The sequence below is a fragment of the Neopsephotus bourkii genome, unplaced genomic scaffold (genome assembly GCF_033783945.1).
Source record: "Neopsephotus bourkii isolate Nb327-2 ecotype Australia unplaced genomic scaffold, CSIRO-AGI_Nbou_v1 NB_1423, whole genome shotgun sequence".
Classification (NCBI taxonomy): domain Eukaryota; kingdom Metazoa; phylum Chordata; class Aves; order Psittaciformes; family Psittacidae; genus Neopsephotus; species Neopsephotus bourkii.
This window is the reverse complement of record NW_026901900.1, coordinates 4,275,738-4,288,463: the sequence shown is the minus strand read 5'-3', so window position 1 is coordinate 4,288,463 and position 12,726 is coordinate 4,275,738. Positions and strand designations below refer to the sequence as shown.

Here is a 12,726-nt window from a genome sequence, read left to right as displayed (position 1 = left end):
GGTGGGAATTCTTTCCATGCAAATCATCACTTTGCAATGATGGGCTCAAAAGACACTGAGGGACCAAAGCCCTGTTGTTATCCAGTCTTTCCTCAGCATGCAGCTGGGTTTTGGATGGCAGCACTAGCAGCCAAGCATGGAGAAACCATGAGTGGGGAGTCTCTTAGTAACCACAGTGAGGAGAGCAATGCAGCAAGTGAGGGCTCAGCACAGACCAGGAGAATGCACGTCCTTGGTGAAATACCAAAAGCATGAGGAAGGTAAAGTGGGGAGCATTCCAGCCCCTCCACCCCCACTGAAAATGCTTGAGCAATGACATCTCTGTGCACTGCTGGGACTTGGCTTTCCCTTGCAGCTCCAGCAGCTCTGCTGATAGCATACTGCCATTCAGAGTGCTTTAGTTTGTGCAGTGTTGTGCCCATCGGGCAGGTACAGAGCTCTGCAGAGCTCTGTGCTGTTAATATTAAATGGTGAGAAAACAGCCAAATTCATTAAGCTGAGGAGGCCACTGTGTGCTATGAAACAGCCCAAGGTTAAATATTTACTGGCCATCAGTCACTGCTGGACAAGCCAGTTTGGACACATCAAGGACTTGCTAAAACCCTGAATCCAGCCCCATGTGTGCACTCAAAGAGGAGGTTTGATACCACGCTCCTCACGGGCCTGAGAAGAGGCTGATTTATGTGTGATGCCAACAGTTGTAGGAGGCTCAGATGTGGACCAAGACACAGTCCAATAGCTGCTGTAACCATCCTGTGTCTCCATATGAAAATCTGTCTTCCTCCCTTTGATGAATGGGCATTTCCCTTCCACCCAGCAGCAGAAAATGCCTGAACATAGGAAAGCTTTGCCTTGCTTAGCTTTGGAAACCATATCAGTTCAATGAGGTAATGTAGGGGGGTAAAAGCTGCTGTCAAGTGGCCCATTCCCCCACGCAGCTGGGTCTTTAAATGTGATACCTGGGCAGCACAGTGGTGAATGTGCTCAGTAATCACAGCCTGTGGTGACCAGCTGGCAGGTAGATTGCATTCAGTGTCCAGTTAGAGCTGTGGGAGGACACTGACCTCCAGGGCTGTCAGCTCCAAGGAGCAATTAGAGTTTGGTTTTCTCTTTGAGTGTCATTTGGTAGCAGGTGAAGAATTGAACAGCACACAAGAGGCTGCCAGGGAGAAACAGCCATAATTTTAGCTGATGAGCCCTAGCCAGTAAGTCTACTGGACTGCAGACCGTCCTTCAGCAAGTCATACTTCTAGGCATATATTAAATTTGGAAGGTCAACACTGCATGGATTTGAGGAGGAAGAAAAATTGGTCAGGTGGATTCCTCCAAGAGCCACTGCCAATGGCACATTTTTAGTCCAGATTGTTTCCATCTTTGTTGAAGATGAACCTTCCTCTGGTCCATAGCAGTAGCATCAGCAAAACCCAACTTCAGTTTTCTATGCACAGTGAAAGGCAGTTGTAGCTTTTGCAGTCTTCAGAGCTGTCGCCCTCCTTTGCAGATGAAGCAGTGTCCTTGTCCATCCTGTCACCACTGCCAGCCCTGGCTCCCAGGGACACAGAGCATCTCCCACCACCAAGGGAAGCAGGACAGGCTGGGCTCCTCCATCTCTCATGGAGATGTGCAGCAAAACCCATTAGCTTTCATGCTGGGACAAGCGTGGTGCTTCCCAGGCAGGCTCAGGAGAGTCTGGGCGGTTGCACGCAGGCTGAAACAAAGCATTCCTGCAGAGCTGAGGATGGATGCAGCCATCACCCGCAGCAGTGTCAGCAGTAGGCTGGCTGCTCCTGTGCCACGTTCGGGATGAGGTCTGACTCCCAGGTGGTGTTTGCTCACAGGCAGACATGTTCCTGCTGGTCTGACCACCCTGACCTCGCGCCCTCACCTCACTGGTTCTTTTCCTGCCCCCTTGGGTTGTTTTCCAGCTGCCTTACCTCACAGCCAGAGGAGTTCGACACCATCGAGTGAGCTAGCAGCCACGCCGCCGGGCAGCCCGCACCACATCCTCACGTGGCAGACCGGGTGAGTGTCCCTGCCGTCGGGTAAACAACTCCCCTCACTCAGTGCCACACTAGCACAGGGACAGCACACGCACGGGGAGCATCCTCCAGGTCCTTCATAGCCTGCACATCTGCACAGAGCATTCCCAGTTCCCATCCAGAGTGGTGGAGCTGTAGTTCAGGCTGACCAATACACAACCATGCCACCTACACCAGCAGCACTGCTCCAAGCAGTGCCAGATCCACAGGGAAAGAAGCCTTGCAGGTTCTTCCTGCTTGGGCAGTCTCCTTCCTCCAGTCTTCCTATGTTGAAATTGCTGATCTTTCCTGTAGCAACCATCCCACTGGCTGTGCAGACCAGGAGGATCTTTGTTGGAAAGGCAGGGTTTGGTGCCTGCCATACTTGTGTCTAGCTTTTCTGCTAGGTTTTCCTTAGCAGTGCATATAAAGTGCACCTTTTTTCAGCTACCACTAACTTGCCATGAGTGAGTTATTCCATGCAGGTAGCCATTACTCACATAAATACAGTAACTGGGTTCTTTGGCACCTCTTTGTGAGGCAGGGAGTTCCAGGTGTAAGCAAAGAGCATTCTGTAAGCACCCGTGGGTATTCTGCAGCAAGCTGCAGTAATTCTGGCCTGCCACATGAAGTAAAGATCATTTCCAGATCCCCTCTAATTCAGCACATCCCAGATTTTTGCATCTAAATGGAGTTTGATGAGATCAGCTATAAAGTTTCAGACTACAGCCTCAAAATACCATGTCCTTGAGTAGGAAACCAGGTACGATTCCCTGAGCTGTTACCGGTCCCAGTTCACATTGCAAACATTTCACTGTGCAGCCACTGGAAAATCTCATACTCCTTAATTTCTTCTGGTCACCTGTGACCGAGTTTGAACTCTGGCTTCACTCCAGCACCGCTTGTGAGTGCGCTGTAAAATGGAGATGAGGAGCACCATAACCACAACCGCCTTAGGCCTACCTTGGATTTTGATATCCAGCCTCACATGGGCTTTGCATGGGCCTCCAGCTTTAGAACAGGAGGATTTTCCTGGTCCCATTTCACAAAAGGCCAAGGGATCACAAGACAGGCAAACAGCAGTTATCTTCACTGCACACTAAAGTTTCCACTGTGACGGGTTTGAGTCTAGACTGAAATCTCAGTCTCCATCCCAATCCTAACTCCTCTAAACATCTCCATGATGCTCAGCAGTAAACCTGGTGAGCAACCAGCTGAGGAATCTGTTTGGAAAAATCCCAACTCTCACTTTTCCTCTCAAGAAAACTCGGGCGCCCCATCTCCCATAGCAAAAACGCATCAAGCCCAATTCCCAGCTGGTGAAAGTGAAGTTAGCTTAGATTTATAGCTTTGCATCAACAACCAGTGCAAACGGAGCTGGAGACAAATCAGCACTTACTTCATGCCTGAGCATAATACCCTAGTTATGAATTCAGGTCCAGGTTGCTGTCAGATGCACAACAGAAAGTGCAGGAGCTGGCTGTGCCCTCCCAGCACGACCCAGACAGATTGACACTTCTCCTCAACATGCTTTTGTGTCACTAACTCTTTCTAAAGATGAGGCATTGACTTGTTTCCCCACTGGATTAATAAACTCGTAACAATGTCTGTGTCACTTCTTCTCTTTAACATTTCCTCTCTCCTCTTTCCTTCCCTTTTTGCTCTCCTTTGTTCAGAGAAGCAACAGACAACTCACCCACTATGGATGAGTCTCAGTCTCCAACCCACCAAAGTACTGATGAATAGAGGTATAGTAAGGGGGCGTTTTGTTCTTTCATCCTCCTGCCTTACAGTCCGTGAACACAGTGCGAATAACCGGCGTCCCGCTGTCCCAGAGGAGCAGCCCCTGTGGCTGTGACCCTGCTGGTTTGGCAACAAGGCTTCCTTCAGCCCTGGGAAGAACAACTTGAAAGCATCTCCATGCCCTCTCTGTGCCTTTTCAGCAAGTTTGTGGCTGTGGTGCTCTTTGAAAGAGGACCTTGGGCCAGTGTGCTCTGCCCTTGTGCAGAGGTGAATGGGCACAGAGAGCAGGCAACGGTGACAATTTGTGGCTGGGGACGTTCAAAGCAGTGTGGGCAAAGTGCTATGGGGAGAGTGTGGGAGCTCAGGGGACCTGGACTGAGCTCCCTGCAGTGCTGCAGCCATGGCACCAAGCACCCCATTCTCCTCCTTCCGTAGGGCAGAGCAGAGCTGTGAAGCAGAGCCTAGAAGCAGCAGCGTGGTTTCATGGAACAAGGAGCGATCCTGGCCCTGTTCCTGTGGGAAAACAAGGGAGGGCAGAGGGAACAAAAAGCTCCTCAGAGTATTTCTAGCTTAATTAAACTACATGGCTGTCTGACACCCTGATTTGAATCTACAACCATTCACAGCTGGCATCTGCCACCTATTTCAAGCCCAGCTTTCAAGAGATAACCCATAAACCTCCCTACTCCAGCACAGAGCTGGGAAACAAAGGGCTCTTTAACATGCAGATGGTGATGCCCTTGCTCAGGTTCCTCCAAAACATGGTCCCAGGGAAGCAGGTGGAAAACAGGGCAGAGGAAGCAGGAATTGCAGGGATCAGTCTCTGCAAGTCCAGGGAGCTGAGGGGTGAGAATCCCACAGTAAAGGGAAAATGGATCTCTCAATGTTGGCCTCAAAACAATCTCTAGTTTGGAAGTTGGTTCAAAGCATATGAGGGGCCACATCAGTTCTAACTCTTATTATGCAGATACAGCACAGAAAATTCTCATCAACTCCCTCACCTGCTGAGTACAGGCAAACAAAAAGCCTTGCAGGGAAGAAAGCAGCAGCTTGTCATCAGCAAGACAAGTCCTAAGAGCAGTGATCTCAGCCATGGACAGTACTACCCAGTGGGAACAGGGAAGGAGGAGGGTGGTGATGCTTTGTTGTAGCTCTTCTGCTCTGCGCAAGGGCTTGTGCATCACCTGGCAATGCCACAGTTAGGTGGCTTTCCAGGGATGAGCTAGAAAGTGACTCATGCCAGGTCCAGTGTGGAAAGGATGGTGTTATGTTGTAGGCAGTGGGTTGGAACTGGATGAGCTTTAAGGTCCCTTCTAACCCAAACCATTCTATGATGATTCTGGTAGGGCTGGCCACAGGCGTTTGCAGCAGACACTGCTTTCTTGTAGTGCATCCCACCAGCAGTGGGCTGAAAGCAACAGCAGCTCTGCCTGTTGCCATTCCAACCCCCAAAACTCAGGGCATCCTGGTCACAGAGAGGCTGCTGGAGCTCAGCTTTCTCCTGCCTCCTCACCCCAGGCACTTTGTGGGGTGAACAGGGCTGCCAGGCAAGAGCAAATTGTGGAAAAGCAGGGTCTTGCATGCTGAGTGCACCCCAAACATCAGCTCTGAGGGTACCTGCAGAGTTCAGTGGGGTCTGTGAATATCCTCTGTTCCCTTCCACACATAACAGAACGTTTTATTCACCTGGTTGAAGTTTCCAGGAGCCCTTGTTGTCCTAACGAAGTTTCCTTTCTCCTGCAGGAGCTACAACGATAGCTGTTTCCTGGATTCTCCCCTCTATCCAGAATTAGCAGATGTCCAGTGGTATGGGCAGGAAAAAGCCAAGCCTGGGACTCTAGTGTGAACCCCTGACCTCAAGTTAACCACATCAATGCCATTCTGAGTTCACCTCACTGCCTCTCATTTGCCTTACCCAGATGCACTGTCACCCAGCACCAGCTTCCACTCCAAGCACTTTCCTCACGATGCAATTCAAGGCGACATCCGCACCACACTGGCCCAGAGACATCCACCACAGCAGCACCCCGCTGCCAGAGCAGCACACGTGATGAGCAGCCATCCTAACAGGCACTCAGCAATCTACTGCTTTGCCTTTGGAATGATGGAAGCCTTTCAAGGCTTACATCAAATCATATTGTTCTGCGGCATGTAACAGCAGTAAGGTTTCCATGACCTGCGATCTGAAGCATTAATTTAAAGGGGGGATAAAATGGGATAGATGCTGAGAAATGGATATAACAGTCCTGAAAGCGTGTCTGTTATGAAACAGCAAAACCATGTTACTTCAAAGATGTGTCAGGCTCGCAGTCAGATCTGCACTGCCAAAGATCACCACGCCAACATCAGCAGGATGAGCTCACTCAGCAGGTTCCAGCTACAAGAACATCTGTTTTAACTCGGTACAGACACAACCACCTCCTGTCAAACAGCATTTCCTTCATCGCTTTGAGCCCACCTACGTGCAAAATAACCCATTGTGCTGAAGACCCGCTGGAGGTCTGGACTGGTATCACAGCATCACTGTCCACAAGCTACTTTTAAACTGGATAAAGAAGGTTTACAGAACCATTATCTAAAGCAGAGGCGAGTACTGGGGCTGGCACCGGTTGCACACCACTACATGGAGAGGTTGGGTTGTGCTGGTTGAGTTTTAATACTCTGATAAATATAAAAATTGCCAGAAAAACCCTTTCTGCAAACAGATACAGCCAATAAAATCTAATCAATACCTGCACAAAGCGTTAAGGTGAAATCAAAGGGAAAGCACACAGCAATCAAACCAACACCCAAAGCAGCATTAATGCATCTGCTCCACTCCTTTCCCCTTCCTAAGCACCAGTGTAGCAAAGGGCTCGTCACCAGTGTGCTGCCGGGTGGGAGAACTGGTCCGTCGGGAAGAGCTCAACACCCAGCAGCAGAGGCAGATCCTCCCAGTGCAAGAAGCGACCACAAGAAAGAGAAGCAACTCAGTGGGGTGTTGGACATGAGCGAGAGCTGCCTGCTGATACCAAAAGGAACCGTCATGGAAGGAGCTGCAAGTTTACATGTACTTTTGAGCAATGCTTTACACACGTTCAAGCCATGGAACTTTCAAAGGCCTCAAAGACACTTTTGTAACGAACAAGTGCACAATCTGGGTGGATGTTGAAGCTGGCACGTCTAGGCTTCACCGCGGTGCTATGCTGTTTTTATTGCCACTAGATGGGGGGAGGCTCCCGGCCTTTCCCCCGTTTGTGCGATGATTTCCTATGGGAAAGGCATTAAAAGAAACGGCTGGAGGGGGGTAACTTTGGTGAAAAGCAGAAACTGAAGTTAGCTTTGGTTTAAGGAAAAGAAGAATTAAAGTGCGAGTGTGTGTGTGCGTGTGTGTGTGTGTGTGTTCCAAGAATAACAACAGTGTCTACCAGACAAAGTAGGGCGACAGTGAAACACCGTGGCTTGGGGGGCTGCCACACCTTTTGGTATTAAGATTGCTGGAAAACTGCATTCCAGGCTTGAAAAGAGAATGGGTTCTGCATAATTAGGCTTGGAAAGATGATGGGGTTTCTATACATTAACACAAGCAGCTCACACAACAGCACGTACCAGGAATGATCGGTGCTGTTCTCTGTGCCAGGTAGGGAGGTGGCCTCGGATGGGCAGAAGGGCTGGTGTTTGTCCAGGGAAAGCCACAGCAGAGCCAGGAAGGGAACTCTCGTGTCCATACATCATTATTATCCCTCTGGAAAAACAAAATAGAACAGTTTTTATCCTGGCAAGGGGTTTTAAAGGTGGCCATGTGAGCCTCGAGCTTCTGGACCTCCAGGAAGCATTGAACCCCCTATGATAGTAGCTGGAACCTCACAACCCATCAGTGAAAGGACAGACAGTGGGGTGAGGTTGCACCCATTACCTGGACGTGCAAAATCCAGTTCCACCATCTCTTTGTGCTTTGGGGTCTTTAACATGGGAATTATCTCAAGCTCCTAATTGGATTTTTAGCTACGAGATAGCACTGATTAGTGACATTTCCTGGTAAGACTGAGGAGCTAAAGTGAAAGGATTAACTAAGGACCAAATTAAGCAGCAGCAAGTAATTCAGCCCATGGATTTGTAGGGGCTCTGAGCAACTGTCTGTTTTCTTTGTAATTCCCTGTAAGTGGCTTTGGGGTTGGTTGGTTTCTGTTCTCCCTGTGTACCTTCCTTAATTAAAAAGAATTCAACAACAGCGGCGCTATGAGGCCTCTGGGCATGACAGGAAGAAGCATTAATTCCTCAAAGGCCAGCTCTGCAGTTTTGCAGCAAAGGTGAAAAGGTGGCAGCCCTGAACTTAGGCGTAAGGAGGAATCCAGTGCTTGGCCTGAATCGCAAAGGGGCTCGAGCAGAGAAAACAAGCTTCCTAGAAACGGATTGAGTTTTGCTTTGTGTTCTGCTTTTCTGATCCGCAGTCGAGGCACACGTGAGCAGCCAGTCTGGTAGTAAAGACAGATTAAAGTAAAACAGGTTTTACTGTTTAGCTCAATTCAATTAAAACACAAATGTACATAAAATGTTAATCAGATGAGATTAACATATTTAAGTATAACGCGGAGGGGTATATACATAGCTATTATAGACAAGCACTTGACTACCAACTTAACCCCTACTGTCCTTTTTTGTTTTCCAAGGCTCCATCCGACATAAAGCCACAATCGTGTTCCGAGTCTACGTGTCTGATGCTCAGCCGGGAGCTAATCCCACGCTGGGCCGTGCTGGAGGGAGGCAGGGTTTATTTTGCCATCATCCTATATGCAGTCGAGTGTTGAAGATGTTGAAACAGTCCCATTTGTTTTCACTCTGTATTAGTTTTAGTTTCAGGCATAGCCGATCCCCATTCAGGTGCTATCAGATGACCAGTTACTGCTTAGTTAACTAGATGTAAAGTTTTACATATATATTAATGTCAATAGTTTTATTACGAGTTGTGTAAAATGGACTCTCTAGTTTAAAAAAAAAAAAAAAGAAGGAAAAAGAAGGAAAAAAACCCATTAGGTCTCTCCTGAAATTGACTTTAGAGCATGGAAAATGATTTGACTGGATTCTGTTCAACTGTAATCAAGGAACAAACTATGGATGTTGTAGAAAAAGTTGCAGAATTAAAACAGATCTGCTTTTAATTTATTCTTTTTGTATTAAGAATTTGTATAGTTACCTTTACATTTTGCAGAACGGTGTTGTCAACACTTCCTTATTAAAGCATTTTCAAAATGAAACCTTGCACTGTGCTTATTCTGGAGGGCACAGCGCCTTGGGCACGCCTTATACCACCACCTCTGCCAGACCTTGCTCCAGATGTGCACACAGCTGGCCAGGGCTTCCATGGCACCTGCTCCTTTGCTGCTGCTTGCAGGAAACACTGGGCATTAGGATGCTGGAGAGGGGCTCTTCATCACTGTAGTGATAGGACAAGGGGTGATGGGTTCAAACTGAAATGGGAAGTTTAGATTGGATATAAGGAAGAAATTCTTTACTGTGAGGGTGGTGAGGCACTGGAATGGGTTGCCCAAGGAAGCTGTGAATGCTCCATCCCTGGTGGTGTTCAAGGCCAGGTTGGACGAGGCCTTGGGTGACATGGTTTAGTGTGAGGTGTCCCTGCCCATGGCAGGGGGGTTGGAACTGGATGATCTTAAAGTCCTTTCCAACCCAAACCATTCTATCATTCACCTCAAAAAGCCTGTCCTTTAGAGATTCCCTGGGATTCAGTGGACCTGTGGTCACTCCACCACATGTCCTCGATTGTTGGCCTTGGGAGGCCTTGAGCTGTGACAAACTGCGTGACTGATGTCCCATCACAGTACAAAACAAACATAACAGTTAATTAATACTAGTTAACGTTTACTTCCAACAGACATCATTTGCAATAACTACGCTCATTTTTAGGAACTGAATGTTCAGGAGCTACATGGCTGCTTGTGGCAACACAAAGGTCCACAGGAGAGGCTTGAGCACCAGCACACTCACCCCTGGTGCTCCAAGGAACCACCAGCTCCCTTGGGGTAAATTCCTAAAGAACCCCCATGCTCCTGGTTTACTCTGCTGCGGAGGCAGCAGCACAGAGAACCCATCCCAGCAGACAGGGCTGGAGCTCAGGTGGGGCTCTACCTGCACCCTGCCCTAGGCAGCGTTAGATGACACTTGCTATCCTGTTTCCCCCTCCGCAGCCAGTGGTGACCGAGCAGTGCCCAGCACCCCTCCATGCAGTTCCAAACAGCCACACGCTTTCCACATGGGATCCATCCATGCTTCCCAATACCCAATGCAGTTGCTTCCTGTTCCATTTATCCCCACTGCCCAGCAGCTCTCTTCCACCCCAGCATCTCATACAATCCCCCCACACACACCAGGGAGCCACCAATGGCACCAATGCAGAGCCAGGAGCCCACCCCGACCACCACCAGCATCACTCCACAGGGGCCAGTCGTGCAGTAAATCCCCCGAAGGGTTTGGGAAGGGACAAAATGACCATTATGGAATTTTACAGGCTTTTCCCTAACTCCTGGGTTTTGTCTCCGGTTTACTGCCAGTGGCTCCAATACTGCTGCAGTATCTACAGCCTGCTCCAGATTCCATACCACCAATGAGCCTTTGGGAAGGCACCATGCCATGTGCTCACCCCTGAGTCCGGGAGTCAGGGCCCTCTCCTGCCCCTGAGGAACAGACATTCACATCTCAAACAGGTTTGTTCCTTGGGCAAGAACGGGAGCTGTGATGGAGTAACGGGTTAAAACTGAAACAGGGGAAGTTTAGATTGGATATAAGGAGGAAGATCTTTACTGTGAGGGCGGAGAGGCACTGGAATGGGTTGCCCAAGGAAGTTGTGAATGTTCAATCCCTGGCGGTGTTTAAGGCCAGGCTGGACAGGGCTTGGAGCAAACTGGTCTAGTGGAAGGTGTCCCTGCCTGTGGGAGGGGGCTGGAACTGGATGATCTTGAGATCCTTTCCAACCCAAACCACTCTATGGTTCCATGATTATATGCCAGTTGACAGGAGAGGAACCCAGACCCTCAATCAAAATGAACTGATCCCACACAGGCCTACCCAAAAAGCCTTTCCTGCAGCACAAAGAGCAAAAAAGGCATTGAAGGCATTTAACTACCACTGGGCACGGTAACACCAGTACAGGGGGGATAACCTGTACTTGGAAAGCACCTTCCATCACCAGGCTGGGGAAGGGGTCAGGGCCTGCAGTGAACAATGAGGGACACTAAAGTCCCCAAACCCCTCCAGACACAGCTACAACTCCTGCATCCAGCAGAGTTCCTTCCTCCCAGTGCCAGGACTATCAGAAACGAACATCTGGAGAAGCCCAGAGGGAGAAGTCCAAATGGCTGAACCAAAACATCCCCTCCCCACAAAGTCCGTCCAGGGTGTGACAGCGGCTCTGCACCCGCTCGTCCCCACACTGGGCCCGGCTGGGTTTGGGGTTGGTTTTGGCCATTTGCTCAGGCTCTGTAATCTGGGGCCATCCAGCTGCAAAGATGATGAAAAGCAGCTGCTGTAACAGTGTCCCCCCGCCCGTGATCCCTGCGGGACCGGAGCTGGCTCTCACGTGCCGGACAGCTGGAAACTCTTACACGGATATGCCGTGAGAAAGTACTTTTCAGCCCCTCGGTTCCCCGTGCAGCACCATTCCACGGATTGCAACGGGATAAAGTTCTTCCGTCACGGGATTCATTCAGGCACAGCGGCTGTATTTCAGGGACTGTCAGCAAGGAGCACGTTGTTTAAATTACAGTCCTTCAAACCTGAGCAGATTAAAACATTCCAACCCCGAATTCACACCCCAACAGGAAGCGCATCCCCACTCAGAACCAGTACTCAGGGTACCATTAAAACTCTCCTCAATAATTAGCTCTGAAGCTAATTGTTGGGAGGGGAAAATCTATCTAATACTATTACACATGCCCCAAGGAATCCCGTTCCATCGCAAACAGATGTTACAATGCTCCTTAAACTATCCCCTGGCTGCTCCCTTGCCACACTTCCCAGGGAAATTACAGCCCTCCTAAACAAGGGACAATATTGTCCCTCAATTATTGACAGAGTTCAGAACTACATCTTCGTCCTGACCTTAGAAGCAGCTCAGGAAATCATCTGGGTGGGGAGAGGGATAAAGTTGCAGCGTTATAAATGTTTCCTGTTGTAACCATGCCTCTGAAGAGTGTCTGTGCAGAGCACTGCAAAAACATCACCAGACACCACAGTTAATGAAACTCTTCCATGCTCCCGACATCTGCCCAGCTTCTCCCCACAACTCCCCGCCTATTCCCCAAGGCCCCTCCCCAGGCACGGGTTAGGTCTCATTAGCCTCAGTTTTATTACTTCTCAACTGTTTAAGCTCTTGACATTCTGTCTGGGGTCACATGCTCCACACTGAAAAACTCCGGTGGCCAAAGAGGCACAAAGAACACAGAGACTCTCCAAAGAATCACAGAGTGGTTTGGGTTGGATCATGCAGTCCCAACCCCTGCCATGGGCAGGGACACTTCACACTAAACCATGTCACCCAAGGCTCTGTCCAGCCTTGCGATACATCTTGTAATGGGATACCAGATACAAATACCTGCCTGAACCCAACCCCAGACCCTCTTCTCCACTGACTGCACAGGAAAGAGTTCTCCAGAGGCAGAGGAGTGCACTTGGCTTGACTGGATCTGGGGAGGCCAAACAGACAGAAGGTCTGGAAGCTCACAGGTGTGTGTAGCTACAGTCATGAGCAGCACCAAAATGATCAACAACCCATTTGGAGCTCCTCTGTAGATCCTAGAAAGGCTCCTTAGGAGAAGGACCTGTCAGTGCCGTTGCAGAGGTACCACTGCTATTGCAATTAAACCCACAATATTTCATCATGGAATGGTTTGGGTTGGAAGGGACTTTAAAGCTCCTCCACAGGCAGGGACACCTTCCACTAGAGCAGGTTGCTCCAAGCCCCTGTGTCCAACCT

The 12,726-nt window shown here is 49.4% G+C and overlaps 1 protein-coding gene and 1 long non-coding RNA gene across 8 annotated transcripts in view; one reads left to right on the top strand and one right to left on the bottom strand.

Moving 5' to 3' along the window:
• FRMD4A (FERM domain containing 4A) overlaps window positions 1–8,079 on the top strand; it is a 374,382-nt gene extending 366,303 nt beyond the window's left edge. For 6 of the 7 annotated variants that reach the window (XM_061368139.1, XM_061368140.1, XM_061368141.1 and 3 more), the window contains 2 exons: window positions 1,926–2,022; window positions 5,505–8,079. In XM_061368139.1, coding sequence (XP_061224123.1) covers window positions 1,926–2,022; window positions 5,505–5,607 — 200 coding nt within the window. In that variant the 3' untranslated portion in view covers window positions 5,608–8,079. Of the gene's footprint in view, window positions 1–1,925; window positions 2,023–3,694; window positions 3,767–5,504 lie in introns of all 7 variants that reach the window. The other variant, XM_061368135.1, reaches the window with a different exon arrangement.
• A 779-nt stretch (window positions 8,080–8,858) lies between these two features.
• On the bottom strand, window positions 8,859–10,331 carry LOC133220225 (uncharacterized). Its single transcript, XR_009727669.1, has 2 exons — window positions 9,447–10,331; window positions 8,859–9,119 (listed from the first exon to the last, which is right to left on the bottom strand). It is a non-coding gene; the product is annotated as an uncharacterized LOC133220225 (long non-coding RNA).
• Between the last annotated feature and the right edge of the window lie 2,395 nt (window positions 10,332–12,726).